The following is a 25,980-nucleotide window of genomic DNA, read 5'->3' on the forward strand; positions in this document are numbered from 1 at the left end:
ACCACTAATTGAGACAAGTAATAGAGGTGGAACAAGCAGTTTTGGAGATAAAATTGTTTTGAATGTTACCTTTAAGGTTATTTCAGGCTGTCTGGAGAGAAACATTCAGGTTGCAATTAGGGGTGGAAGTTCTTCTTTAGGATTTACTCAAGGATAGCTGAAGCCAAGAACAAAAATAATCTTGATCCGGGATCAGGGAAAAATGAAGGAAAGCAAAAAGAGAAGCTTAAGTGAGAAAGGGCTTAAAACCAGTAGACACAGAATGGAAAGAGCATACCTTAAAAGATGAGAGGTGAATGGAAATGGTGACCACTCTATGATGTAAGATTGATAAAATATTTTTACATGAGGTAGCCTATCAATTTAATATTGTTAGAAAATTGATTACTAAAATTGGATATAACGAAATTTGAAGTTTCAATGACTTTTTTTTACAAAGAATTATAGACATCTAGAGTGCCTGAGGTGTTGAAGAAGACTCCTGAGAGTCCCTTGGACTGCAAGGAGATCCAACCAGTCCATCCTAAAGATCAATCCTGGGTGTTCATTGGAGGGACTGATGTTGAGGCTGAAACTCCAATACTTTGGCCACCTCATGCAAAAAGCTTACTCATTGGAAAAGACCCTGATGCTGGGAAAGATTGAGGGCAGGAGTGGAAGGGGACAACAGAGGATGAGATGGTTGGATGGCATCACCGACTTGATGGACATGGGTTTGGGTGGACTCTGGGAGTTGGTGGTGGACAGAGAAGCCTGGCGTGCTGCAGTTCATGGGGTTGCAAAGAGTCAGACACGACTGAGCGACTGAACTGAATTGAGAGTGACTGACTTTGAGAAGTTTGCCATGGCAAAGGCAATAGAATGATCATAAAATAAAAGAATGATGATGGCAATGACAATGATAACTACTACCAGGTACTTGACTTTTATCATTTACTCTTCATAAAACAATTCTGCAAGGGGAAATTATTATAGTACTCCATTTTATAGATGAGGAAACTAAGGTGTAGCGAGGTTAACTAACCTGTCCAACACATGTAGTGGAAGAGTCAGGATTTGACCCAGGAGTTTGGAAGAAGAAACAGCACTCTTAACCACTATCTTTGATTTCAATAATAGGACCTACTTCAAAAATTGTAAAGATTAAGAAATACACCCAAAACCCAAAATTTAACCACATACTTTAAATGCTGTGTAAGTAGTAACCCTTATCTTCACTACCCAAGGTTACACAGCCATTTTGTGGCAGGGTCCGGATTCCAATTTAAAATTCATTCTCTTAACCATTATGATACTGTGGAGTGAGGCTAAGTCACCACTGGAACACACAGGAGGAATACCTAATTTTAGGAATGGGAACGGAGAGGGAGTGTGTCAGGTGTCGAGAAGCTTTTTTAGATAAGACACAAAGCTCGGTCCAGAAGAGCAAGTGGACAGGGAAGTGTGAGTAAAACAGCGAGGCGGTTGACGGAACAGCGTATTTGTAACAAGGTGACTGGATCCAACACTCGGATGAGCAGTGGTGCATGATGAAGCTGAAGAGTCTTCATACCCAATTCCATGCTGCGTATGGTTTTGCAATGTATTTTTCAAAAGACGTCACTGAATACTACTACTATTCGAACACACAACCTTCCCTCCCAACCCTCCCACAGAGATGGTTCGTTATAGGCGTTATAAGAAACTTCCAAGAGCAACTCAAATCTACAAAAGTAAAGAACAATCACGATGTGAAAGAAAAAAAACTTTAGCATTTTCTCTCTTATTGGATCTGGCCAAGAAGTAAAAAGGTTAGGAAAGGAAGGAAGTACGGTATGACTCCTGCGAGCAGATAGGGGGGCAGGGCAACTTCTGGTTTCCGGCGTCCTCGGTTGCTAAGGAAGACCAGAAGCGCCCGTGTGCTCGGCGGATGCAAACATAGAGTGTCGGAAGCAGTAACCATAGAGTGCTGTGAAAAGCGTGAGCAGAGCGGTCGGAGAAGAAGGCTGCGGCGACTTGGTTTCCGCTGAAATGACGACGTTAGTGCTGGATAACGGAGCTTACAACGCCAAAATCGGTTACAGCCATGAAACTGTCTCGTAAGTGTTCGCTGCCCGCGAGGGACAAAACATATATGCTTAGTAGTTACGCTTCATTTTGTGACCTCTGTAAACTGCAAACGCCCCCGCGCAGCTCTCACTCTGAGGGATGCTCGGCTTGGAACTGGTAGCTGGGAAGCTTTGAAGTGGGATTTGGGTTACTAATTTTGGACTTTGTGGCCCCGGAAGTGGGATGTGTGTTTTGTTTCGTAACAGGAAATAGGAAAGTAGGCTTCTAAGGAAGAGGTTCCCAAATGAGATATCTGTACACAAGGTTCCTGAGACGTCAGGAACCGTGGGCAACGTTTTGCGTGTACATGCATTTTTGCTGGGAAGCGGTTATGGCTTCCGTGAAATCCTGCACGTGTTCAGTGCCCGCCACCCAAGCCCCCGCAGGTGTAAAAACCACTGTGTCAGTGACTGAAGGCTTTGAAGGCTTTGTATTCAAGCCTTTCTAAGTGCTCTCTGATTGACCTGGTTGATTTAGACTCGGTTACACAAAGCCATCATGGTCAACAAAAGAGTCCGAAGCAGTACTTGGATGCAATCTCAAAAAGGACAAAATGATCTCTCTTCCTTTGCAAGGCAAACCATTCAGTTTCACGGTGATCCAAGCCTATGCCCCAACCAGTAACGCTGAAGAAGCTGAAGTTGAATGGTTCTATGAAGACCTACAAGACCTTTTAGAACTAACACCCAAAAAAGTTGTCCTTTTCATTATAGAGGACCGGAATGGAAAAGTAGAAAGTCAAGAAACACCTGGAGTAACAGCAAATTTGGCCTTGGAGTACCGAATGAAGCAGGGCAAAGGCTAATAGAGTTTTGCCAAGAGAACACACTGGTCATAGTAAACACCATCTTCCAACAACAAAAGAGAAGACTGTACACATGGACATCGCCAGAGGGTCAACACCAAAATCAGATTGATTATATTCTTTGCAGCCAAAGACGGAGAAGCTCTATACAGTCAGCAAAAACAAGACCAGGAGCTGATTGTGGCTCAGATCATGAACCCCTTATTGCCAAATTCAGACTTAAATAGAAGAAAACAGGGAAAACCACTAGACCATTCAGGTATGACCTAAATCAAATTCCTTATGATTATACAGTGGAAGTGAGAAATAGATTTAAGATTTGATGGATAAGAGTGCCTGATGAACTATGGATGGAGGTTCGTGACATTGTACAGGAGACAGGGATCAAGACCATCCCCATGGAAAAGAAATGTAAAAAAGCGAAATGGCTGTCTGGGGAGGCCTTAGGAAGAGCTGTGAAAAGAAGAGAAGCGAAAAGCAAAGGAGAAAAGGAAAGATAATAAGCATCTGAATGCAGAGTTCCAAAGAATAGCAAGAAGAGATAAGAAAGCTTTCTTTAGCGATCAGTGCAAAGAAATAGAGGAAATCAACAGAATGGGAAAGACTAGAGATCTCTTCAAGAAAATTACAGATACCAAGGGAACATTTCATGCAAAGATGGGCTTGATAAAGGACAGAAATGGTCTGGACCTAACAGAAGCAGAAGATATTAAAAAGAGGTGGCAAGAATACACAGAAGAACTGTACAAAAAAGATCTTCACGACCCAGATAATCACGATGGTGTGATCACTCACCTGGACCCAGACATCCTGGAATGTGAAGCCAAGTGGGCCTTAGAAAGCATAACTACAAAGCTAGTGGAGGTGATGGAATTCCAGTTGAGCCATTTCCAGTCCTGAAAGATGATGCTGTGAAAGTGCTGCACTCAATATGCCAGCAAATTTGGAAAATTCAGCAGTGGCCACAGGACTGGAAGAGGTAAGTTTTCATTCCAATCCCAAAGAAGGGCAATGCCAAAGAATGCTCAAACTACTGCACAATTGCGCTCATCTCACATGCTAGTAAAGTAATGCTCAAAATTCTGCAAGCCAGGCTTCAGCAGTACATGAACCATGAACTTCCAGATGTTCAAGCTAGTTTTAGAAAAGGCAGAGGAACCTGAGATCAAATTGCCAACATCTGCTGGATCATTGAAAAAGCAAGAGAGTTCCAGAAAAATATCTATTTCTGCTTTATTGACTATGCCAAAGCCTTTGATTGTGTGGACCACAATAAACTGTGGAAAATTGTGAAAGAGATGGGAATACCAGACCACCTGACCTGCCTCTTGAGAAACCTATATGCAGGTCAGGAAGCAACAGTTAGAACTGGATATGGAATAACAGACTGGTTCCAAATAGGAAAAGGAGTACATCAAGGCTGTATATTGTCATCCTGCTTGTTTAACTTCTGTGCAGAGTACATCATGAGAAACGTTGGGCTGTAAGAAGCACAAACTGGAATCAAGATTGCCGGGAGAAATATCAATAACTTCAGATATGCAGATGACACCACCCTTATGGCAGAAATTGAAGAGGAACTCAAAAGCCTCTTGAAAGTGAAAGTGGAGAGTGAAAAAGTTTGCCTAAAGCTCAACATTCAGAAAACGAAGATCATGGCATCTGGTCCCATCACTTCATGGGAAATAGATGGGGAAACAGTGGAAACAGTGTCAGACTTTATTTTTTTGGGCTCCAAAATCACTGCAGACGGTGACTGCAGTCATGAAATTAAAAGATGCTTACTCCTTGGAAGGAAAATTGTGACCAACCTAGATAGCATATTGAAAAGCAGAGACATTACTTTGCCAAAAAGGTTCTAGTCAAGGCTATGGTTTTTCCTGTGGTCATGTATGGATGTGAGAGTTGGACTGTGAAGAAAGCTGAGTGCTGAAGAATTGATGCTTTTGAACTGTGGTGTTGGAGAAGACTCTTGAGAGTCCCTTGGACTGCAAGGAGATCCAGCCAGTCCATCCTAAAGGAGATCAGTCCTGGGTGTTCATTGGAAGGACTGATGCTGAAGCTGAAACTCCAGTACTTTGGCCACCTCATGTGAAGAGTTGACTGATTGGAAAAGACCCTGATGCTGGGAAGGATTGGGGGCAGGAGGAGAAGGGGATGACAGAGGATGAGATGGCTGGATGGCATCACCAATTTGATGGACATGAGTTTGAGTGAACTCTGGGAGTTGTTGATGGACAGGGAAGCCTGTCGTGCTGTGATTCATGGGGTCGTAAAGAGTACACGACTGAGCAACTGAACTGAACTGAAACAAATAACACACTGGCCTTCATAAACTACCTTTGAGTTAAGACTAAGCAAATTTAAAGACTGGCTTTTCCTGTAGTGTATTCACAGGGGACCCAGGGACTTTTTTTACTTCCTGCTTTCCTTTTTTTTTTTTTTTTTTTTTTTAAGAGAACAGTCAACTGAGTAAAAATGTAAATTGTTGCAGTCTTATTTCTGCAGTGTGTATTATTGTGCTTATCTTTTAACAGCAAATCTCTTATCATTTACTTAAGAACTAGTTTTAAAGTCTTGATAAGAGTAGGTGCAGAATACTCAGGCTTCCCTAGGGCTCAGACAGTAAAGTATCTGTCTGCAATGAGGGAAACCTCTATTGGATCCCTGGGTCAGGAAAATCCCCTGGAGAAGGAAATGGTAATTCACTGCAGTACTCTTGCCTGGAAAATCCCATGGGCTGGGCCTCAGTATAGTGACAAAAGGCCTGGGGAAAGAAGCAAGCTAAATAATCAAGGATAGTACATTGACTAAAGTAATATTATAGCCATAAGATTGACTACAATGCAGGGTTTAAAAATCATGTCCTGAAAAATTATACACTTTCACTGTATTATCTCAATTAATACAAGGATTTTGATTGACTTTAGTGCAAAGTAATCCTCAGGCCATAGTGGCATACTTGAGGGTGGCAAATTCTGCTCCCCCTCACTTTCTATCCCTCTCTCTCTTTCCCTCTCTCTCTCTCTCTCTCTCTCTCTCTCTCTCTCTCTCTCTATATATATATATATATATATATATATAAATATAAATGTATATATATGCGCACACAGACACATATAATACATATATGGGTAGACATGTATGATGGATAATGGCTCTAGTGTGTCTTCCTAACCAGACTGTAAGCTCATGGTGGGCAGCAACTATATTTAAAATTACCTTCTACTTCTGTACCCTACAGTATCTTGCAACTGAAGATCTTTTACTTCATGGAAACTTAATTTTATGGTCAGAATTTTGAACTTGCTTTTTTTTTTTAATTAGAATGGTATTAAGAGTTTTTTTCAGGAACCTTTACTTCAGCCCCTCTTCACCTGTGTGCAGTGGCAGAATCAATACCCACCTGTAATAATATCTTGAGGATTATATGAGAAAGATAATGGGTCCACTGCAGAACCTGATATATGGTGAAAGTGAAAGTCCCTCAGTTCTGTCTGACTCGTGGCATCCCCATGGACTATACAGTCCGTGGAATTCTCCATGCCAGAATACTGGAGTGGGTAGCTGTTCCTTTCTCCAGGGGATCTTCCCAACCCAGGGGTCCAACCCAGGTCTCCTGCATTGCAGGCGGATGCTTTACCAGCTGAGTCACAAGGGAAGCCCAAGAATACTGGAGTGGGTAGCCTATCCCTTCTCCAGCGGATCTTCTAGGAATGGGAACCAGAGTCTCCTGCATTGCAGGCAGATTTTTTTACCAACTGAGCTATCAGGAAAGCCCTAGTATGTGGTAGAACATTAAAAAAAAAAAAAAAAAAGTCATTTTTAAATATTTTGAAGACAGAATGAGAAACACTGGTTCTGGAAATTTTCATGTTCTTTCTTTTAAAAAGTAAAAGTGGTTGTTAAGTAATTGTATGTTTAAGAACTAAGTATTTAACTAACTAAAGGAATAATTACATTATTTGTTTCTTTGTAGAGTTATTCCAAACTGTCAGTTCAGATCAAAAACAGCACGTCTTAAAACTTTTACTGCTAACCAGATAGATGAAATAAAGGACCCTTCTGGACTCTTTTATATTCTTCCTTTTCAAAAGGTAATCCAACTCTATGACATTTATAGCATTAAGGATCTACATTTAAAGATAATTTGAAATGTGTTGTAAGATTTTGTGTGTTTGAAAATATTTTTAGATCTCTGAGAAAGCGTTATTTAAAGTTAAATTAAGAGCTTATTCTTGCCTGGAAAATCCCATGGACAGAGGAGCCTGGTAGGCTGCAGTCCATGGGGTCGCTAAGAGTTGGACATGACTGAGCAACTTCACTTTCACTTTTCACTTTCATGCATTGGAGAAGGAAATGGCAACCCACTCCAGTGTTCTTGCCTGGAGAATCCCAGGAATGGTGGAGCCTGGTGGGCTGCCATCTATGGGGTCACACAGAGTCGGACACAAATGAAGCAACATAGGAGCAGCAGCAGCAGCAAGAGCTTATTAAAACCAAAAATTGAATTTAAATTGTCATGTTAAAAAATAGCCATGAATAATTATACCTCTATTGAAAAGAATCAACTATACTTCAATAAGTAAAAATAAATGACCATAATGTAGTTACTGATTGTGGGTACTGAATTTTACTTGTTTATGTTAAAGCTAAATAAAATGCAAACATTAAAGAAAATAAATATAAAGGGGCATCTCTACATATTGGTGTGTCTTTTGAGCCCTTCTATGTTTTGGTTATTGTTAATTTGTAATGTTTTGAATTTTTAAAAGAAGAAAAACATACCAATGTAATAGCGTTGAGATTCAACTAGTATTAGACTGGTAAAGAGAAAGTAATTAAGAGAGTAGTCAGTGATTTATAATGTATTGATCTGATTATTTAAAAATTCTGCAAATATTCTTGATAGTTAATTCACAAAACAAATTTTTTAGGGCTACTTGGTGAATTGGGATGTTCAAAGACAAGTTTGGGATTACCTTTTTGGAAAAGAAATGTATCAGGTAACAAGTTGGAGTATGTATTCAAATTTCTATTTCCATGTCTCATTCAAGTGAAAAATCAGAAGTTATATTTTAAGATTTATAAAATTTTGAATATTTCTTACAGTATTTAAGTCACTTAATCTACTGTGCTTAGCTTTGATTTTCTATATAAGTGCAAGTGCATAGAATTTCTATTGTGAAGTAGAATTTGAGGTTGAGAAGAGCTAATCTATATGAAATTTAAGATTAAAATTTTACTTCAGATATCTACTATTCTTAGACCACTTTATCGTCTCATTTTTCACAATAAAATTTTTTTGCTCATATATCTGAATGTGTGAATGATACAATGTTAGAATTTTGTGCTCTTAATATCTTTAGTGTGACTTTAGGTATCCTGAGAGAATGTTCAAATTTTAATGCTTCTTTAAGAGTATGTGGGAGAGAATTGTGTAAACATTAAATATCCCAAAGCTTCTCACCTTTTCCCTTTTATTTTTTACCTTTTAACTTTTAAAAACAAAATACCAGTTCTAGTGCTTGCGGTTGTATCATTCATTACTTTTGCATAATTATCTTTAAACAATTTGATGGTACCATTTTATCAGTGCTACCAATAGGAGAGTTAAATAGTAGCTGAAGACCATGAATGCTGTAACCAGACTTCCCAAGTTCAGTCCTAAGTTTGTCATTAATTAGTTTTACGAACCTCGGTAACTCATTCAGCTCTTCTGTGTCTCAGTTTGCTCACCTTTCAAAAGGGGATAATAGTAAGACATGTCTTCTAGGGTTATTGTGAGAATTAAATAGATGTACGTACATAAAGCAGATGTTTATAATTATAACTATAAAGCTACAAAACTGGGAATTTTTTTCCTCTATAGGTTGACTTTTTAGACACTAATATTATTATCACAGAACCATATTTTAACTTCACTTCAATTCAAGAATCAATGAATGAAATCTTATTTGAAGAATACCAGTTTCAAGCAGTATTAAGAGTAAATGGTGAGTTAAAGTTCTGATTGAAATTGAGTTATGTGAATATGAATAAACACTTTAAATCCAAGAATATTGAGTGACATTCTTTTAGATTTGATGAAATTTAAAATTAGATGAAGCCCTCGAGCTTATTAGTCCGACTTCTCTCGCTATATCTTTTTAATATAGTATTTCTCCCTAATGAAGTTAACTAGCAACATATTTCTAATCTCCGAAAGTTTATTTTTTCTGAAATAGTTCTTTTCTATCACTGATGTGTTTGCTATTCTTATTATTGTTTGAAATAATGTTAATAGCTCAGATTGCCAATATGAGGAAAAACAATCTATACATATCATCTAGAAGTTAGTTTTTTAAAGGCTAGAATTAAATGACTGTACAAAGAAAGTATTCACCTATTTAGCATGTAGCATTTAAGTCTGTATAAATAACAATATACTGTAATGGTTAGGAACATAATCTTTAGAACAGTGTTCTCAACCAAGAGTGATATTGCTCCTGGGGACATTTAACAATGTCTGGAGACGTTTTTCATTATCACAACTGGGATGGTACTTCTTGCATCTAATATATAGAGGACCAAGATTCTGCTAAAACAGTGCACAGTAAAGCCCCCAATGCTGGGAAAGTATCTGACCCACAATGTCAGTAGTTCTGAAGTTGAGAAAAACTGCTGTAGAGTCATACTGCTTACGTTTGATTCCTGGCTCTGTTATTTTCTAATCATATGACCTTGGGCACATTATTAACATCTCTGCTTCAGTTTCTACATCTGTAAAAAGGGGATTGTTGTGAGGATTAAAACACACATACTCATGGAGTTTAGAATAGTGCCCAGCATGTAATAAATGCTCAGCAAAATTATTTGCTATTAAAATAATTATTAAAAGTTGTGAAGTAAATATTTACCTTCAAAGTTGGTCACAAAATTTTTATCATTTTCCACAAAAATATCATGTTTTAATGTTTAAATATCTGACAGAATTAGGAATGTTATTTTAGATTAACTTTTTTTTTACAAAGGAAAATTTCTGTCTTTCTGTTTGCTTTAGTTTGCTGCTTTTCTTTACTTATTGTTTTAAATTAGTTGTACTTTTATTCAGTATGTTTATTTTTTCTTTATCTTTTGTTTTCTTAATAGCTGGGGCTCTCAGTGCACACAGGTATTTCCGAGATAATCCTTCCGAGTTATGCTGTATCATTGTAGATAGTGGATATTCCTTTACACATATAGTTCCTTACTGTAGAAGTAAGAAGAAAAAAGAAGCGATTATTCGGTGAGTTGCATTCAATTTTCATCTTATTTCTTATAATAAAACTGGATGAAATGTGTGGTAAACTGAACTAAATTTGAATTCTTCCTTTTTAGGATAAATGTGGGAGGAAAACTCCTAACCAATCATCTAAAAGAAATCATATCTTATAGGTAATACTAAGCTTTGATTCTATGGTAAGATGAGATGCTGGGGGTGAAATTTTTAAAGTAATTTAAAATTATTCCTTGCCTTTAGTTCTAATTTCAGGCAACAGTTCTGAATTATTGCTTTAAAGACTATACTGCATAGATACTGGGTTGACCAAAAAGTTTATTTGGGTTTATCTGTAACACCTTATGGAAGAACTTAAATGAACTTTTTGACCAACTCAGTAAATACCAATGATGTTCAAGTTAAAAAGCTTTCTGACATATGAAATGGTAGTGTCCACCAAAAAGACATTTCCAATTTCTCGGGAGTTTAATACATTAATAATATTTTAAAATTGCAAATGTACATATACCTTGTAAAACATTTTACAATGCATATAAGGAAATAAGGGGCTAAAAAGAAAATAAATCTCTGCTTCCCTTTTCCATTTCTCTTGTCAGTTCTCCATACACAGTATAATACTTGAACTTTATTTATCTTTTATCCTTTTTTAATCTCTAAAAGCCTTAATAATGTGCACTGCCATGTATAAAACAATAGCTATAGGAACCTCCTGTATAGTAACAGGGAGCTCAGCTCAGTGCTCTGTCATGACCTAGAGGGATAAGATGTTGGGGCGGGTGTGGGAAGGAGGTCCAGCAGGGAGAGTCTATATGTATACATAATAGCTGGTTCACTTTGTTATATAACAGAAACTAACACAACATTGTAAAGCAACTATACCCCCCCCCCAAAGAAAAATAGATAGATAGATATGTTTCTGGATTAGCCGATATTAGTAGACTGTCCACTATTAAAAGATTAGGAATTAGTGTACTTAATCACCTCCCAAGAAGGGCATAGCAACCCACTCCAGATTTCTTGCCTGGAGAATCCCCATGGACAGAAGAGCTCAATGGGCTACCGTCCATGGGATTGTAAAGAGTTAAACATGACTGAGTGGCTAAGCACAACTTAAATAAGATAATGGAATGGGTATTCCATAAAGTTAAAAATACTTTACACATTCAAAAATTTAATAGTTTTTAAAGATCAGTTACCTGGAAATTTAATTCCAGAAAAATACTTTCAATGATAAGTTGCAATTAAAATTTTTTCATTTCACATTACCATTTTTATTTCTGTTTAGACAGTTACACGTTATGGATGAAACTCATGTGATTAATCAAGTGAAAGAAGATGTATGCTATGTGTCTCAGGATTTTTATAGAGACATGGATATTGCCAAGTATGTATAATGGTAGCCTAAAAATTGGAAAGTTGATTCTTGGCTAATGTTAAGCATAGTTAAAATACTTCATAAGTCTCCATTTTGTTTTCCAGGTTGAAAGGAGAAGAAAATACAGTAATGGTAGACTATGTTTTGCCTGACTTTAGTACAATTAAAAAGGGCTTTTGTAAGGTAATTTTTAAAAAAATTTTATTTTGTATTAGCATGAAGTTAATTTATAATGTATTAGTTTCAGGTGTGTAATAACTGATTCAGTTATACATTATTCTTTTTCAAGTGTTTTCTCACTGTTATTACAGAATATTAAGTTGAGTTTCCTGTGCTATACAGTAGGTTCTTATTGATTATTTATTTTAAATATATTGTGCATGGATGCATATTTAGTTGCTTCAGTTATGTCCAAGTCTTTGCGACCCCAGGACTGTAGCCTGCTAGGTTCCTCTGTCCTTGGGATTCTCCAGGCAAGACTACTCGGATGGGTAGCCATTCCCTTTGCCAAGGGATTTTCCCAACCCGGTGATTGAACCTGAATCTCCTGCATTGCAGGCAAACTTTATACTGTCTAAGCCACCAGGGAAGCCCATAGTAACTCCATGGACTGTAGCCCACCAGGCTTCTCTGTTCATGGAATTTTCTAGGGAAGAATATTGGAGTGGGTAGCCATTCCCTTCTCCAGGGGATCTTCGTGACCCAGGGATTGAACCTGAATCTTACGTTGCAGGCGAATTCTTGACCATCTGAGCCACCTATATAGAAGTGTATGTTAATCCCAATGTCCTAATTTATCCTTCTCCCCACCTTTCTTTTTTGACAACCATAAGTTTGTTTTCTAAATCTGTGATATAAGGTAATTTTTAAGTCTTTTTCAAGCGACCACTCAGGTTTGAAAAGCATCTAGCTGGGATTGATGGAATGTCAGAGTTGTTGATGATAGCCTTCTTGCCTGTTGGCCATTTCTGTAGACACCAGAGTATGAATGATTAATTAATATCTGTATTAAATTTATTTAGAAAAAGAACTATCCACTGTGATAGCTTATGGGACAAATCTGCAGATAAACAGTAACTTTACCTATATTATGGTTTACCCATTTCTGTTTTCTTAAGAATTAGTGTAAGTCCAGTTAGATTATTTGCCTGTTGTGAATGTTATTGACACAGCAGACCCAGGGCTGTGGTATCAGATTGTAGTTGAAAAGGGCAAAATCCAGTGCATTTTGAAAATGTTGAGTAGGGTTTATCTTGGATGTCAAAACAATATAATTTCTCCCTATCTTTGATCAGCTCAGTTTTATGTTTGGGTAAATGTGAAGTTTGCCCTTACAGTTACTGGATTGGTGAGGACTTTTAGCAGTTAAAAGACTTTGGTCAGAAACCTAAGCACACAGAGATATTTTCGCAAGGAGACATTTATGGTAATGTTCATTGCAGTATACATTGAGTGAAAAATTGGGAAGAGCCTAAATACTCACTAATGGAAGAAGAATAAATTTTTATTTATTCATGTTATAAGTGAAAGTGTGAAGTCACTCAGTCATGTCCGACTCTGCAACCCCATGGACTGTAGCCTACCAGGTTCCACCATCCATGGGATTTTCCAGGCAAGAATACTGGAGTTGGTTGCCATTTCTTCTCCAGGAGATCTTCCTGACCCAGGGATTGAACCCGAGTCTCCCACATGGTTGACATTGTAGGCAGACACTTTACCATCTGAGCCACCAGGGAAGATCCTCATGTTATAAAATAAGCAGTAAAAATATAGTAAGAGGTATGTGATCATCATGGATAAATCTCAGAAATGTATTTCTGTTCAGAAGACTATATACCATTTCAGGATATGTAGAATAATTCTTTATATGTGGGCATTTATAAAAATGAAGTAAAAGTATAAAAACTGTGTGTGAATGATAGCGCCACATTTAAAATGGGAGTGTTATCTGTGAAGGTATGTTAAACTGACTGATGGATACATGGGTTTTATATAATTATTTATACTTATTTTTATGCCTGAAATTAAAAAAATAATTTCTTTGGCCAGATTTTTAAGGTGAAATACAAATAAGAATTCAGAGAAGGTTACCCCCTTAGAAATAGATCCTTGTGGAAGGACCAAGGCTGACTTTAAGAAGTGAGAATTATGACAGATTATGGAATCTGGTTATCTGGACATGAACTGGGGAGAGGAACTGACAGCCTGAATCCCACATAGAATATGGAAGATGTATTTTTTCTTTATAAGACAAGGAAAACTGCCCCAAACATATAGATAGGAGGCATCTTTCTCATCAGGCATGTTTGATCATCCTCATACAACTATAGCTGTTTAAAGCAGTCCAATGATATAAACACCTTATAGAAAATTTACGGCACTCTGAACTTATGATGATAAAGTAATCGGTATTTCTACCAGGATGGACCCTGAATGATGGACCCTATGTCTCTAAACCTGACTGAAAATCACCTGGGCCACTTGAAGAACAATTGATATCCATGTTCTTTGTTCCTGTCCCTGGAAATATTTAGGACCTAAGTTTGGAAACTTAATCTATAAAAGAGAAAAAAATCTCTTCCAGGTGATTGGACTATTAGCTAGGCTTGGAAATCCTTCTCTTTTGTAAAACGTATTTCTCTCCTGCCCTACAAATGACAACTTACCAGTTTATTGGACATTATCTGCTGAACCCTGCCAGTTTCCTTCCCAAACCGTAAGCCTTGATTTCTCGGCACTGCACCGTACATAGTGAGCTAGTAGAGGTGTGGTTGTTCCTTCAATTGACTATTGTATTGCTTCTCATCAGAGAAAAAAGGCAAAAGCCACATTGTACTGTTTGCAGCTCTTTTATTGACTTTTGACCTTGTGATCAGAAGCTTGGTGTGACTGCACTTCTATGGACTCCTTGTTACATGTACACTTTAATATCAATTGAGTGGACATAGTTGGTCTGGACTTTTACCAGATGATGGAATGTTACCTCAAATGTCTTTAAAAAATAACGGTTTAATTTCTACTTTGCCAATTAATACTAAAATTTATATTTCACTACATGTTAAATTGTGTACATCGTAATAATTTTTAAGGTTTAGAAATGACTATATTTTGTATATGTTAGGATTACTCCTAAAATGTGTCTTTTTAAATTTAATACTTGATTAACTTGTTTTCATTGTTGCCTGATAATCAAAATCTTTGATGAAAGCTGATAAAATATGTTTGAAATTAGAAAAGCCATACTGCATAAAGTGAAAGAGAATTTGTTTCAGAGTCTTTATACTTAGAATATTGTTAAAACTTGGACCTTGATTGTTTATTCAAGAACATTTTTAAATACTCAGGAAAAAGTTACAACCTTGATTTTTTAGTATTGATGACATCAATATGATGAGGTCTGTAATATTGTTACTGATTACAGCTGATAGAAATTCCAGTTTTATTCTTTAACAGAAAGAGAATGCCTACTAAAGTGTAATGAATGCTTTGCTGACCTTAATTGAGAAAATTAAGTTAACAATTACTTAATAGTTACTAGTTGCCACTTTTAAACATTTTTTTCATGCTACCAGAATGAAATTTATGAGGACTGTACAGTCAGTCATGGCCTGCATTAACTAAAACAGCAACTCCCAGCAGCCCTTTTAAATTTCTTCATCTATGTCTAAAACAAAAATCATTTTGGAATTGTACTCTTAGAAACAGAAACTGCTTGTAGTACAAGATTACATATTAACAATGACTTCAGAGCTAACATTCAGCAAGGATTTCTACTTCTGGCTCTTTCCCATAGTTAGATATTTGACCCTAGGTCAGTCACTTGATCTTCTGTAAAATTAGGGGTGTGGGCTAGAAAACTTTGTTGTCAAATGAAATTCTCCATATCTGTATCTGTCTCAAGTTATTTTGAGTGTTGACAAGATGAGTTATATCCTGTACACTCAAACCAATATCAATTTTAAATGAATTTGTAAATTTATAGGAAATATTTTCCATTCTTCTCGAGAAGGAAGAATACTTTATCTGTAAAGAAATAATATTCTTCTCTTGGCCAGTGCAACAGTAGTTTAACTGAGTAAAAAATGATGTGTAATTTTCCTTGTTCTTCCTAGAGTATTGTGAATTTATTGTAGTTTTTAGGATATTTTTATTTTAAAATAATGTTTCAAGTGAGAAATTTCCAAATGATAGCAATCAGAATCATTCATATCCAGGTTAGGAGTAGCAATGTAGTGCATGCTTGCTAAGTTGCTTCAATTGTGTCAGACTCTTTGCAACCCCATGGACTATAGCCTGCCAGGCTCCTCTGTCCATGGGATTCTTCAGGCAAGAATACTGGAGTTGGGTTGCCATGCCCTCCTCCAAGGGATCTTCCTGACCCAGGGATCAAACCTGTGTCTCCTATGGAATGTAATAGGAGGAAATACTGTGTGTTTTTTGGGGTTGTTAGCTGAATGATCTTGAGCAATTCCAATAACCTTGCCTAGCCCAGTTGGATCATTAATAAAAGGAAAATATGCCTGCCTTACTGGGTTATATAAGAATTCAGAGTGATAATGTATGAAAAACGCCTAAAGAAAATTCCACATTGTTGGCTTGCATGCTATACTGGGTAGCGGATTTGTGATGGTGAACAATATGGACAACAAAGGATAATAGAGGATGATTACTGGAGGGACCTTTTATTTGGGAGTCAGAAAAAGCCTCTCTGAGGAAGCTGAAACCTGAACAGAGAATGGATGACTGATTACATTGAGGAATCTGTTATAGTCTTTATCTACTTTACTGTCTAACAACAAATTAATATTTCTTTTCATACATTTTAAATAATTTTATATTTATATAAGGATTTGGGTATAGTCAGTTACAGGTAAAAATGTATATATGAGTCAAATGAAGTTTATGTCCTTAACCATCTAGAACAGCTGATGATTCTTAGTACAATTGAGAGGAACCATTATTTTAATGATGTAGAACATTATAAAAGGAAATTATTTTTTTCCTGGGCCCTTCAGGAATTATAGCTCACAGAGTTGAATGGGTTAGCAGAAAATAAATAACAGAAGAATTTCAGTGATAAAGTCCATTTATTTGCCTAAATCATTTGGTAACTGATTTTTGAATAGAGATTGAATGCATAATAAAAAAAATTTTAAGTATGTTCTTTGTTCTTTAGAAAGCGGATTCACTCTGCTATTATAGATAGATTATGAAATTCCTTCTGCTCTATTATCCTTTTCTTTGTTTGTTTTAAAATGTGTGGAATAAAGCCAGCTCATCTTTGGGGGAATAGCTACATTCAGAGTAAATAATCACTTAATTGTGTGGTTTAGGTAACAGGAGAGAAGACCGCATTTTTCTAACTTTTGAGAATCCTGAAACTTCCAAGAACATGGTTAATATATTCGTATTTCATAGTATTAAGATTACTAAATGTTATTCATTGTATGAGCTAGATAATGTAGCATACTTTTCATCTTATTTTTCTTTAAGCCAAGAGAAGAGATGGTGTTAAGTGGAAAATACAAATCTGGGGAACAAATTCTTCGTTTGGCCAATGAGAGATTTGCTGTTCCAGAAATACTCTTCAATCCTTCTGATATAGGCATTCAAGAAATGGGGATTCCAGAAGCTATTGTCTATTCAATTCAGAACTTACCTGAAGGTACATTAATAAATTAATGAGGAATAATGATATCCTTGTTGCTCAGCTGGTAAAGAATCCACCTGCAGTGCAGGAGACCTGGGTTTGATCCCTGAGTTGGAAGATCCCCTGGAGAACAGAAAGGCTACCCACTCCAGTATTGTGGCCTAGAAAATTCCACGGACTGTATAGTCCATGGGGTTGCAAAGAGTCGGACACAACTGAGTGACTTTCGCACAATGACACTTTTTTAAAATTATAAGCTCTCTGAATCCTAAGAAGTCAACTGTTTCTTTTGAATAATTTGAACAAATGGCTACTTTATTTGCAGAGACTTCCAGATCCAGTAATGTACTTGAATGATTCTTTATTGGTCCCAGATGATAAATTTGATATAAGTAATTATGGTCTATTTAAACTTAAAGTAATTCATCTCTTTAAGAGTATTAAATTGCTATATCCCTTTTAGAAAAGTTTTAAGCCATATTTGCACAGAATAGAAATTTATAATTTAACAATTTAATGGTTTTTAGTTGTTGATGAGATTGGTTTATTTCTTCTGTTATATTTAGGTTAATATACTGGAAGTTAGGGTTTTTTGTTTTAGAAGTTAGTTTTATTGAAATTAAAGTATAATGCTTCACAGTGTTGTCTGGGTTCTCTTGAAACATGATTTAATGAAATGATGTTCTAGAGTTTTGGAGTACTTTTATACCTTGAAAATGTCTCTCTTCTTCTTAAGGAACAATTTAGGCATTGTAGAAAATCTTACACATGCAATGCCCTTTCCTCTCATTAAAAAAAAAAGAAGAAAAAGAAAGTTAATGCCATGACCTTAATATAGCTTCTCCAGGATATCTTTCCAACCCAGGGATCAAACCCAAGTCCCCCGCATTGCAGGCAGATTTTTTTTACCATCTGAGCCATAACTAGCCAGTTGTTTTAATACAGTTATTTTACAGTTATTTTCATATTAATATTTCATGTTGATTTCTCATTTTATATAAACAGTATTTTTCACTATCATTTGTGTTACACAGTAAGTATGTGTGTCTCAGTGAGATAACATGGAAACTTGAATTCTCAAGTTAAAAATGGACCTCCTGTTTATCTTTACACCAGCTAACCATCTCAGCCTACATAAAGACCTCTTCCATTTTATGGAAGAACAGTTGTAATTTTCATATGTCTGGTACTAGAATTTTACTCATTTACATAAAGCTTATGTGTATATGTAATAAATTGCTAGTAGTTCAACCCCTTTACTTTTGCCTTACTTTTAAAGATTTATGAGATCATATTTCTATTTAATGTATTTATTTGTTTAAATGATAATCTCATTACAACATCTTATAATTTATATGGTTGTTAAAAAAAATAAATGGTTTCCCAACTAGTAACTTGAATTCCTAATTGCTTTTACCTAAGCCCACCTCCCTATTTCTCCAGAAAGATAAGTAAACAGATTTTCTAATGTCTCTTTTCTCTATCTTTTTTATCTCTTTTAAAAGAAATGCAGCCACATTTTTTTAAGAACATCGTTTTGACAGGAGGAAATTCCCTTTTCCCAGGATTTAGGGATCGAGTTTACTCAGAAGTTCGATGTCTCACTCCAACAGATTATGATGTTTCTGTTGTGCTGCCTGAAAAGTAAGTCTTGGTGTATATAGAAACAAATCCTGGAAGTTAGTTTGTAGATAAAAGAGGTCTATAGGCAGACTTGAGTTTAAAGCCTAGTTGTACCATGTTGGCAGGTTTATTTCACCTTTGGGATGCTCATTTTTCTTTTCTCGAAAATTGAAATGACAAACATTACATTTAAGTGGATTAAAATGGGGTGAAATATGTAAAGTACTGACCATCATATTTAGTAAATAACAGGTGCTCAGTTAATATAAGATCACTTCCCTGTAGTAAATCAGTCCTCATTCCTAAGAAATTTTTATAGACAAAGCAGTTAGGTTATTATCTATGTGATTTCTCTGAGCTGTCATTTTTTGAGAGTTTCTATAAAGAATACAAATAAGAGGATTTAACCAATAAGATAAATTATGTCAACTGATAAGTTGTTTTAAAATAATTTAAAATATTTAAAATAAACTTTTAAGTAGTCTTTCTTTTTAAAAAAAATTCAAAGCTATTTCACATGTACCCCCTATCCTGTTTTATGAGAAAAAGCAGATAATTAAGGTAGAATTTTAGAGCTGTCAGAAAGGCTTACAAATCTGTTTAGTTCTATGTACTTACTTTCTAAATAAATAAGGGCTGGTGAGTTAACAAAGGCCTTATGGTAAGTTAATTGCAGTAACCAGACTAAAATTTAGTTCTCTTTAGTTGGAGGCAGGAGTTCTCACCAAATTCCAGTAATCCCCCCCTTACTGCTCCACTGTAGCAGAGTTGAAAACAAGACCCCCACACACCTGATGTGGGCTGCAAGGCACATGGGATCTTAGTTCTCCAACCAGGGATTGAACCCACATCCCCCTGCATCGGAAGCACAGAGAATCTTAATCACTGGACTTGCCAGGGAAGTCCCCCAGATATCTGATTTTTAATTTTAGAATTTTATTTTAAAGCTAAAGTGGAGTTTTTTTTAAAATCAATAGCAGTTAATAGAAGGCCCTCATCTGGTCACTTAATTTGATAGCCATCAGATAAAAGAATACATAACCATTAGATGTTGGAATGATTTTTATCAGCATTAATGTTCATATACCCTTTTGAATATGAAGTATATTGAATTTTTATCCTGAATTTTAAAATGCAAGTCATGAACATACATTATGGATATGAAAAGAGGAACAGTTTTTATTCTTTGATCCGTCAGATCTTTTTTGCACATCTTTACAGATAGATCTAGATACAGATTTAGTTTTTTTAAGCTTAGGAAATGCAGTAAATACAATAAGGAAATTTTCCTGTATCATTTTTCAGATTTAAAATTGAACTAGGGGAGAGGAATGGTAGAATTACACAAAGTATAACCAGTATAACCTTGGTTGTTCATAAATTGAAAGTCTGATGTGCTCTGTTTACTTAGTGCCCTTTCCGACCCTGTAACAGGTTTGTCATGCACTGTGCTCTCTTTTTTTTCTTTTCTTCCTCTTATTAACCCCTCCCCTGCACTGCACTATGTTTTCTAAATGTCTCATTTATTAGAGGGAACAAAGTATAGGAGCAAAAGCACAGACTGTGAAAACAACTCCAAGTTGAGTCCTAGTTTCAGTCTTAAGCTCTTTGAACCTCATTTTCCAGATATATAAAGTGAGTTTTTAATAGCAGTTCGTCAGTTGTAGGGTGAATTGATGACATGATGTATCTTTGCCGCATAAAAAAGTTAGACTCAGATATATTCTAGTTTTTCTTTTTATGCATTTTTGATCTTTTGTTTGTATTCTTGATTTTTCTTAGAAGATCCATAAATTCAAAGCACAGGGAAAAAGTAAAGAAGAGCTATTTGTAGTGGTAACTAAGTTTCCTTTCTTTATGATTTCTTGACTTCTGTGAAAGTGAAAAGTAAAAGTTAATCACTGTTTGCAGCCTGATGGACTATAGCCCTCCAGGCTCCCCTGTTTACAGAATTTTCCAGGCAAGAGTACTGGAGTGGTTTGCTATTTCCTTCTCCAGGGGATTTTCTTCTCCAAGAGATTGGACTGAACCCAATCTCCTGCATTGCAGGCAGACTCTTTACCATTTGAGCCACCAGGGAAGCCCCTCCTCTGAAGTTTATACTTATTTTCACACTTGAAATGATCTTCTGTTAAATCAAGTTGGGTAAAGATTGCCACATTTTAGTTACTAATTAATGTTTCTGGCATTTCAGTTCTGTAAAATCATCTGAGTTCGTTTATTTTACCTTTTTTTTTAGCCCTATTACTTATGCCTGGGAAGGTGGAAAATTGATATCAGAGAATGACGATTTTGAAGATATGGTGGTAACAAGAGAAGATTATGAAGAAAATGGACATAGCATCTGTGAAGAGAAATTTGATATTTAAGAAACATTTCTGAAAGTTCTGACTTTCTATGACAAAGGTTTAATTTTCAGCGTTCTTTATAAAGGAAGTTAAGGACCTGTGTTAGCTTTCATCCCAAGATAACATCTCAAACTTATCTAAATACTTTGATCCCTGGCTAATTTTCAAAGGTTTCTTAGCTAGGTTAGTAAGTAAACTGTAACTCACCCCATATTTTCATTATTTTAGCTAGACTTATTCTAACAATGCTTATGCTGTTTCTGAGAGTAAGTTACCTTTCATTAAAAGATGAAAAAGTGAGTGTAATTTAAGTTTGATTCTTTAGAGCCAAAAACACAAACTTAACCGTCTCACTGATTTCAGGTTTCCTTAGAAGGTAGTTTTGTGTGACTGACTCAGAATTGACCAGTGTGTGTTGATCATTTCCCTTCCCCAGTGGAGATACAATTTCTCTCTTTTAGAACTAAGTATTTTATTTTTAAATTGTCATTTTTATTTATATATACTAAAGTTGGAAAAACTAATCTATGTTTGTATCATGTTCTTTTTTACTTGGCATAAGTGTGAAAATATGACACTGTAAACCAATCTAGTCAAGTGTTTTTGATCACTACAATGTTTCAGAAGTGTATTATTTCGCTCATAAAAACACTATACCATTTTTTGTTTATTTTTCTTATATACCATTTTTCAGAATGAAATTCTTATGTCATTGGGCTCCTGAATCAAATTACTACCAGTCTCTCTACCTTAGCTAAAATCTTGCACCTACCCCATGGCTTCAGGGATTTTAACAGCCTAGAGTGAAAGAAGGTAGTTTTCCAAAGGAAGATTAAGATAAAGAGACAGATGCTGGGCAGGGTGAAAGAACTGTTCATTACAATTACATTTAGATTATATGGATGGTCCCTGACTCAACAGTGGTTCGACTTAATGATTTTTTGACTCTACGATGGTGCAAAAGCAGTATACATTTAGGAGAGACTGTTCTTCAAATTTTGCAGATTTATTTATTTATTTTTGGCTGTACTGGATCTCTGTTGCTTTGTGTGGGCTTTCTCTGATTTTGGCGAGCAGGAGCTACTCTTCACTGCAGTGCGTGGACTTCTGATTTCTGTGGCTTGTTGCAGAGCACAGGCTCTAGGCGCACAGGTTACAGAAGGTGACACTTGGACTCAGTAGTTTTGGCACTCAGCTTTAGTTGTTCTGCACATGTGGGATCTCACTGGGCCAGGGATTGAAGCTGTGCCCTCTGCATTAGCAGATAGGTTCTTAACCACTAGAGCACCAGGGAAGCCCTTTTCTTGGAATTTTGAATTTTGATCTTTTCCCAACCTAGTGATATGTGGTATGTTACTTTATTGTGATGCGGGGCAGCATTTGGGCACATGGGTATTCATTATATTAGAATCTTATCTCATAATTTTCAAGTCTCTGATCCACTAGTTCAAACCTGAGCCGTCATCACCAGCCATATCTTCATGCAAATTGAACGGCCAGAAATGCTGCTGTCAGTTTTGCTCTGGCATCATTTCCCTTCCCCAGTGCAGGTTAGGCTTGTTCAGTGGCATGCTGTGTCAAGTGGAAGTGCTCTATACAAGACTGGACTCAGGATGGACAAGTTAATCACTGGAGCTCTCACTTAGAGCATTTATTCTTACTATACTGTTCACCTTTCTCTCAACCCACATCTGACCAAAGAGGAAAAATTTAGGCCTAGTTTATGAGTGAATTATGCATGATATGGCTGGCAGTAGCCAGAAGTGGAGCGCTGGCAAAGATTAAAAGTTGAACTATCACACCCATAAATAAAGAGTTGCCTCATAGTATCACTGGTCACAGAGTTTAAGTGACAGAGTTGATCTGCAACAGCAGCGTTTTGGTTTTTATGTTCAAAAACCTTAGCACATAAGCAATTACACAGAAAAGAGGTCTGAAGAATGGCTTTCACATTAAAAAGAATGAAATGCCATTTGCAGCATTGTGTATGAACCTAGAGATTGTCATACTGAGTTGGACTAAGTTGGACAGAAGGAGAAATACAGTGTGACATCCTTTATATGTGGAATCTAAAAAGAAATGATACAAATGAACTCACAAAGCAAACAGAGAAGGAACTTAGAGTTGTGGAGTTGGGGGAAGGGATAGTTCAAGAGTTTGGAACAGACGTGTACACAACAGCTGTATTTTAAATGGATAACCAACACAGACCTACTGTGTAGCACATGGATCTCTTCTCAGCATTATGTGGCAGCCTGAATAGGAGGACAGTTTGAGGGAGAATGGATACATGGACATACATGGCTGAGTCCCTTTGCTATTCTCCTGAAACTATCACAACATTGTTAATCAGCTATACCCTAATACAAAATAAAAAGTAAAAAAAAATTAGAAAAGAATGGTTTTCAGTCTTGAACATTCTTTTTAATTAATTACATTTTTATTTTTGGCTGTACTGGGTATTTATTGCTGCACACGGGCTTTCTCTAGTTGTGGCAAGTGGGGGCTACTCTCTAGTTGCAGTGTGTGAACTTCTCATTGTGGTGGCTTCTCATTTTTATTTTTCTAATTTATTTTAAATTGGTGGATAACTGCTTTACAAAGCTTCTCTTGCTGCAGAGCACAAGCTGTATGGTGCACGGGCTTCAGTAGTTGTGGTTCACAGGCTTAACTGTCTCACCACACGTGGAATCTTTCCAGACCAGGGATCGAAACCATGTCCCCTACGTTGGCAGGCAGATTCTTAACCGCTGGACTGACAGGGAAGTCCACTGAACGTTGTTTATGTATGTAAATTCCATGAGAGAATTTTTATCTCAACATTTATTTATCCAAGTTAAATAACATCGATTTCTGCTTTATTGACTATGCCAAAGCCTTTGACTGTGTGGATCACAATAAACTGTGGAAAATTCTGAAAGAGATAGAAATACCAGACCACCTGACCTGCCTCTTGAGAAACCTATATAGAGGTCAGGAAGCAACAGTTAGAACTAGACATGGAACAACAGACTGTTTCCGAATAGGAAAAGGAGTACATCAAGGCTGTATATTGTCACCCTGCTTATTTAACTTCTGTGCAGAGTACATCATGAGAAACACTGGGCTGGAAGAAGCACAAGCTGGAATCAAGATTGCCGGGAGAAATATCAGTAACCTCAGATATGCAGATGACACCACCCTTATGGCAGAAAGTGAAGAGGAACTAAAAAGCCTCTTGATGAAAGTGAAAGAGGAGAGTGAAAAAGTTGGCCTAAAGCTCAACATTCAGAAAAAGAAGATCATGGCGTCTGGTCTCATCAGGTCATGGGAAATAGATGTGGAAACAGTGTCAAACTTTATTTTGGGGGGCTCCAAAATCACTGCAGCTGGTGATTGCAGCCATGAAATTAAAAGACGCTTACTCCTTGGAAGAAAAGTTAGACCAACCTAGATAGCATATTGGAAAGCAGAGACATTACTTTGCCAACAAAGGTCCATCTAGTCAAGGCTATGGTTTTTCCAGTGGTCATGTATGGATGTGAGAGTTGGACTGGGAAGAAGGCTGAGCGCCGAAGAATTGATGCTTTTGAACTGTGGTGTTGGAGAAGACTCTTGAGAGTCCCTTGGACTGCAAGGAGATCCAGCCAGTCCATTCTAAAAGAGATCAGTCCTGGGTGTTCATTGGAAGGACTGATGCTAAAGCTGAAACTCCATTGCTTTAGCCACCTCATGTGAAGAGTTGACTCATTGGAAAAGACTGATGCTGGGAGGAATTGGGGGCAAGAGGAGGAGGGGACGACAGAGGATGAGATGGCTGGATGACATCACCAACTAGACGGACATGAGTTTGGGTGAACTCTGGGAGTTGGTGATGGACAGGGAGGCCTGGCATGCTGCAATTCATGGGGTCGCAAAGAGTCGGACACGACTGAGCGACTGAACTGTACTGAACTAAAATAATATTTACCTGAATAGGGCCTAAAAATGTGAATAAGAAGTGTTAAGCAGGGTGAATCATGGTGCTAATTGTCATAAACATAATTTGCTGAATATTCTAATAGATAAGCTTTTCAGTGATTGGAAATGGATTTTATTTATACAGGGAAGAAAAACTTTGTCCCTACATTGCTCAAAAAGGTTTAGCCTAAAATTGAATGACAGTACCCTTAGGAATTTGCTTTAAGCCTGATAAACTGTATGGAGCTGACACTAGGTGGAGTAGCTGGGATAGGAATTTCTCTTTAAGAATTAATGCCCCAGAACCTTCAAAACCATTCAGTAAAAATCATTTTACTTTGTAAACAAGTTTAATTGAACAGTAGTATATTCAAAATAGTCTCCATTAGGGAATGCTATAGGATATGTCATTCAAATTAAACATTTCAAGCACTAGTGATTCTACTATTTCTAAATTGGATTTTATCTCAACCCAGGGTTCTCACTTGCTAACATTTTCCCTTATGAACCCAAATAGGTCAGGTAGTAAATCCAGATCTCTGACCCCAGAGCACAGACCCTTGTTCCCTACCACACTGTCTCTCAGACCTTTGGTATTTCTGGTCTAGTCTTATAAACACAAATTATGCATGTATATTTTTATTCTAGAGATTAAAAACAAAACAAAACCTCTGTTCAAGGTTATAAGTAATCTGAGCAGCAGATCCAAGGACACAGTAGTATCTTTAACACATTTCTAAAAGTGCCATCCATTAGTGGTAGCTAGCAATTCTCCACCTGATCAACACGCAGCATTAATAAGGAGACTCCTAATAAGGAGACGTTCCCCTGCACCCTGACTAATAATGAGGGTTGGGCTGCATGTTTCCACTTTTTTCCTGTCTAGAGTCA

At 36.7% G+C, this 25,980-nt stretch overlaps 1 protein-coding gene across 2 annotated transcripts; it reads left to right on the plus strand.

Moving 5' to 3' along the window:
• The first annotated feature begins 1,942 nt into the window (after positions 1 to 1,942).
• Positions 1,943 to 23,546, plus strand: ACTR6 (actin related protein 6). 2 transcript variants are annotated; one of them, XM_004006649.6, is made up of 11 exons: positions 1,943 to 2,078; positions 6,873 to 6,990; positions 7,831 to 7,899; positions 8,766 to 8,889; positions 10,025 to 10,160; positions 10,253 to 10,309; positions 11,440 to 11,538; positions 11,634 to 11,712; positions 17,023 to 17,194; positions 18,685 to 18,823; positions 21,042 to 23,546. In XM_004006649.6, exons 1-11 carry the CDS (start codon positions 2,011 to 2,013, stop codon positions 21,169 to 21,171), a joined length of 1,191 nt encoding a protein of 396 aa, XP_004006698.1. In that variant the 5' UTR covers positions 1,943 to 2,010; the 3' UTR covers positions 21,172 to 23,546. The 2 variants fall into 2 exon arrangements, with proteins under 2 accessions (XP_004006698.1, XP_012030259.1); XM_012174869.5 differs by lacking the exon at positions 7,831 to 7,899.
• Positions 23,547 to 25,980: the final 2,434 nt, after the last annotated feature.

This window comes from Ovis aries, chromosome 3, assembly GCF_016772045.2.
Source record: "Ovis aries strain OAR_USU_Benz2616 breed Rambouillet chromosome 3, ARS-UI_Ramb_v3.0, whole genome shotgun sequence".
In the NCBI taxonomy this organism is placed as follows: Eukaryota; Metazoa; Chordata; class Mammalia; order Artiodactyla; family Bovidae; genus Ovis; species Ovis aries.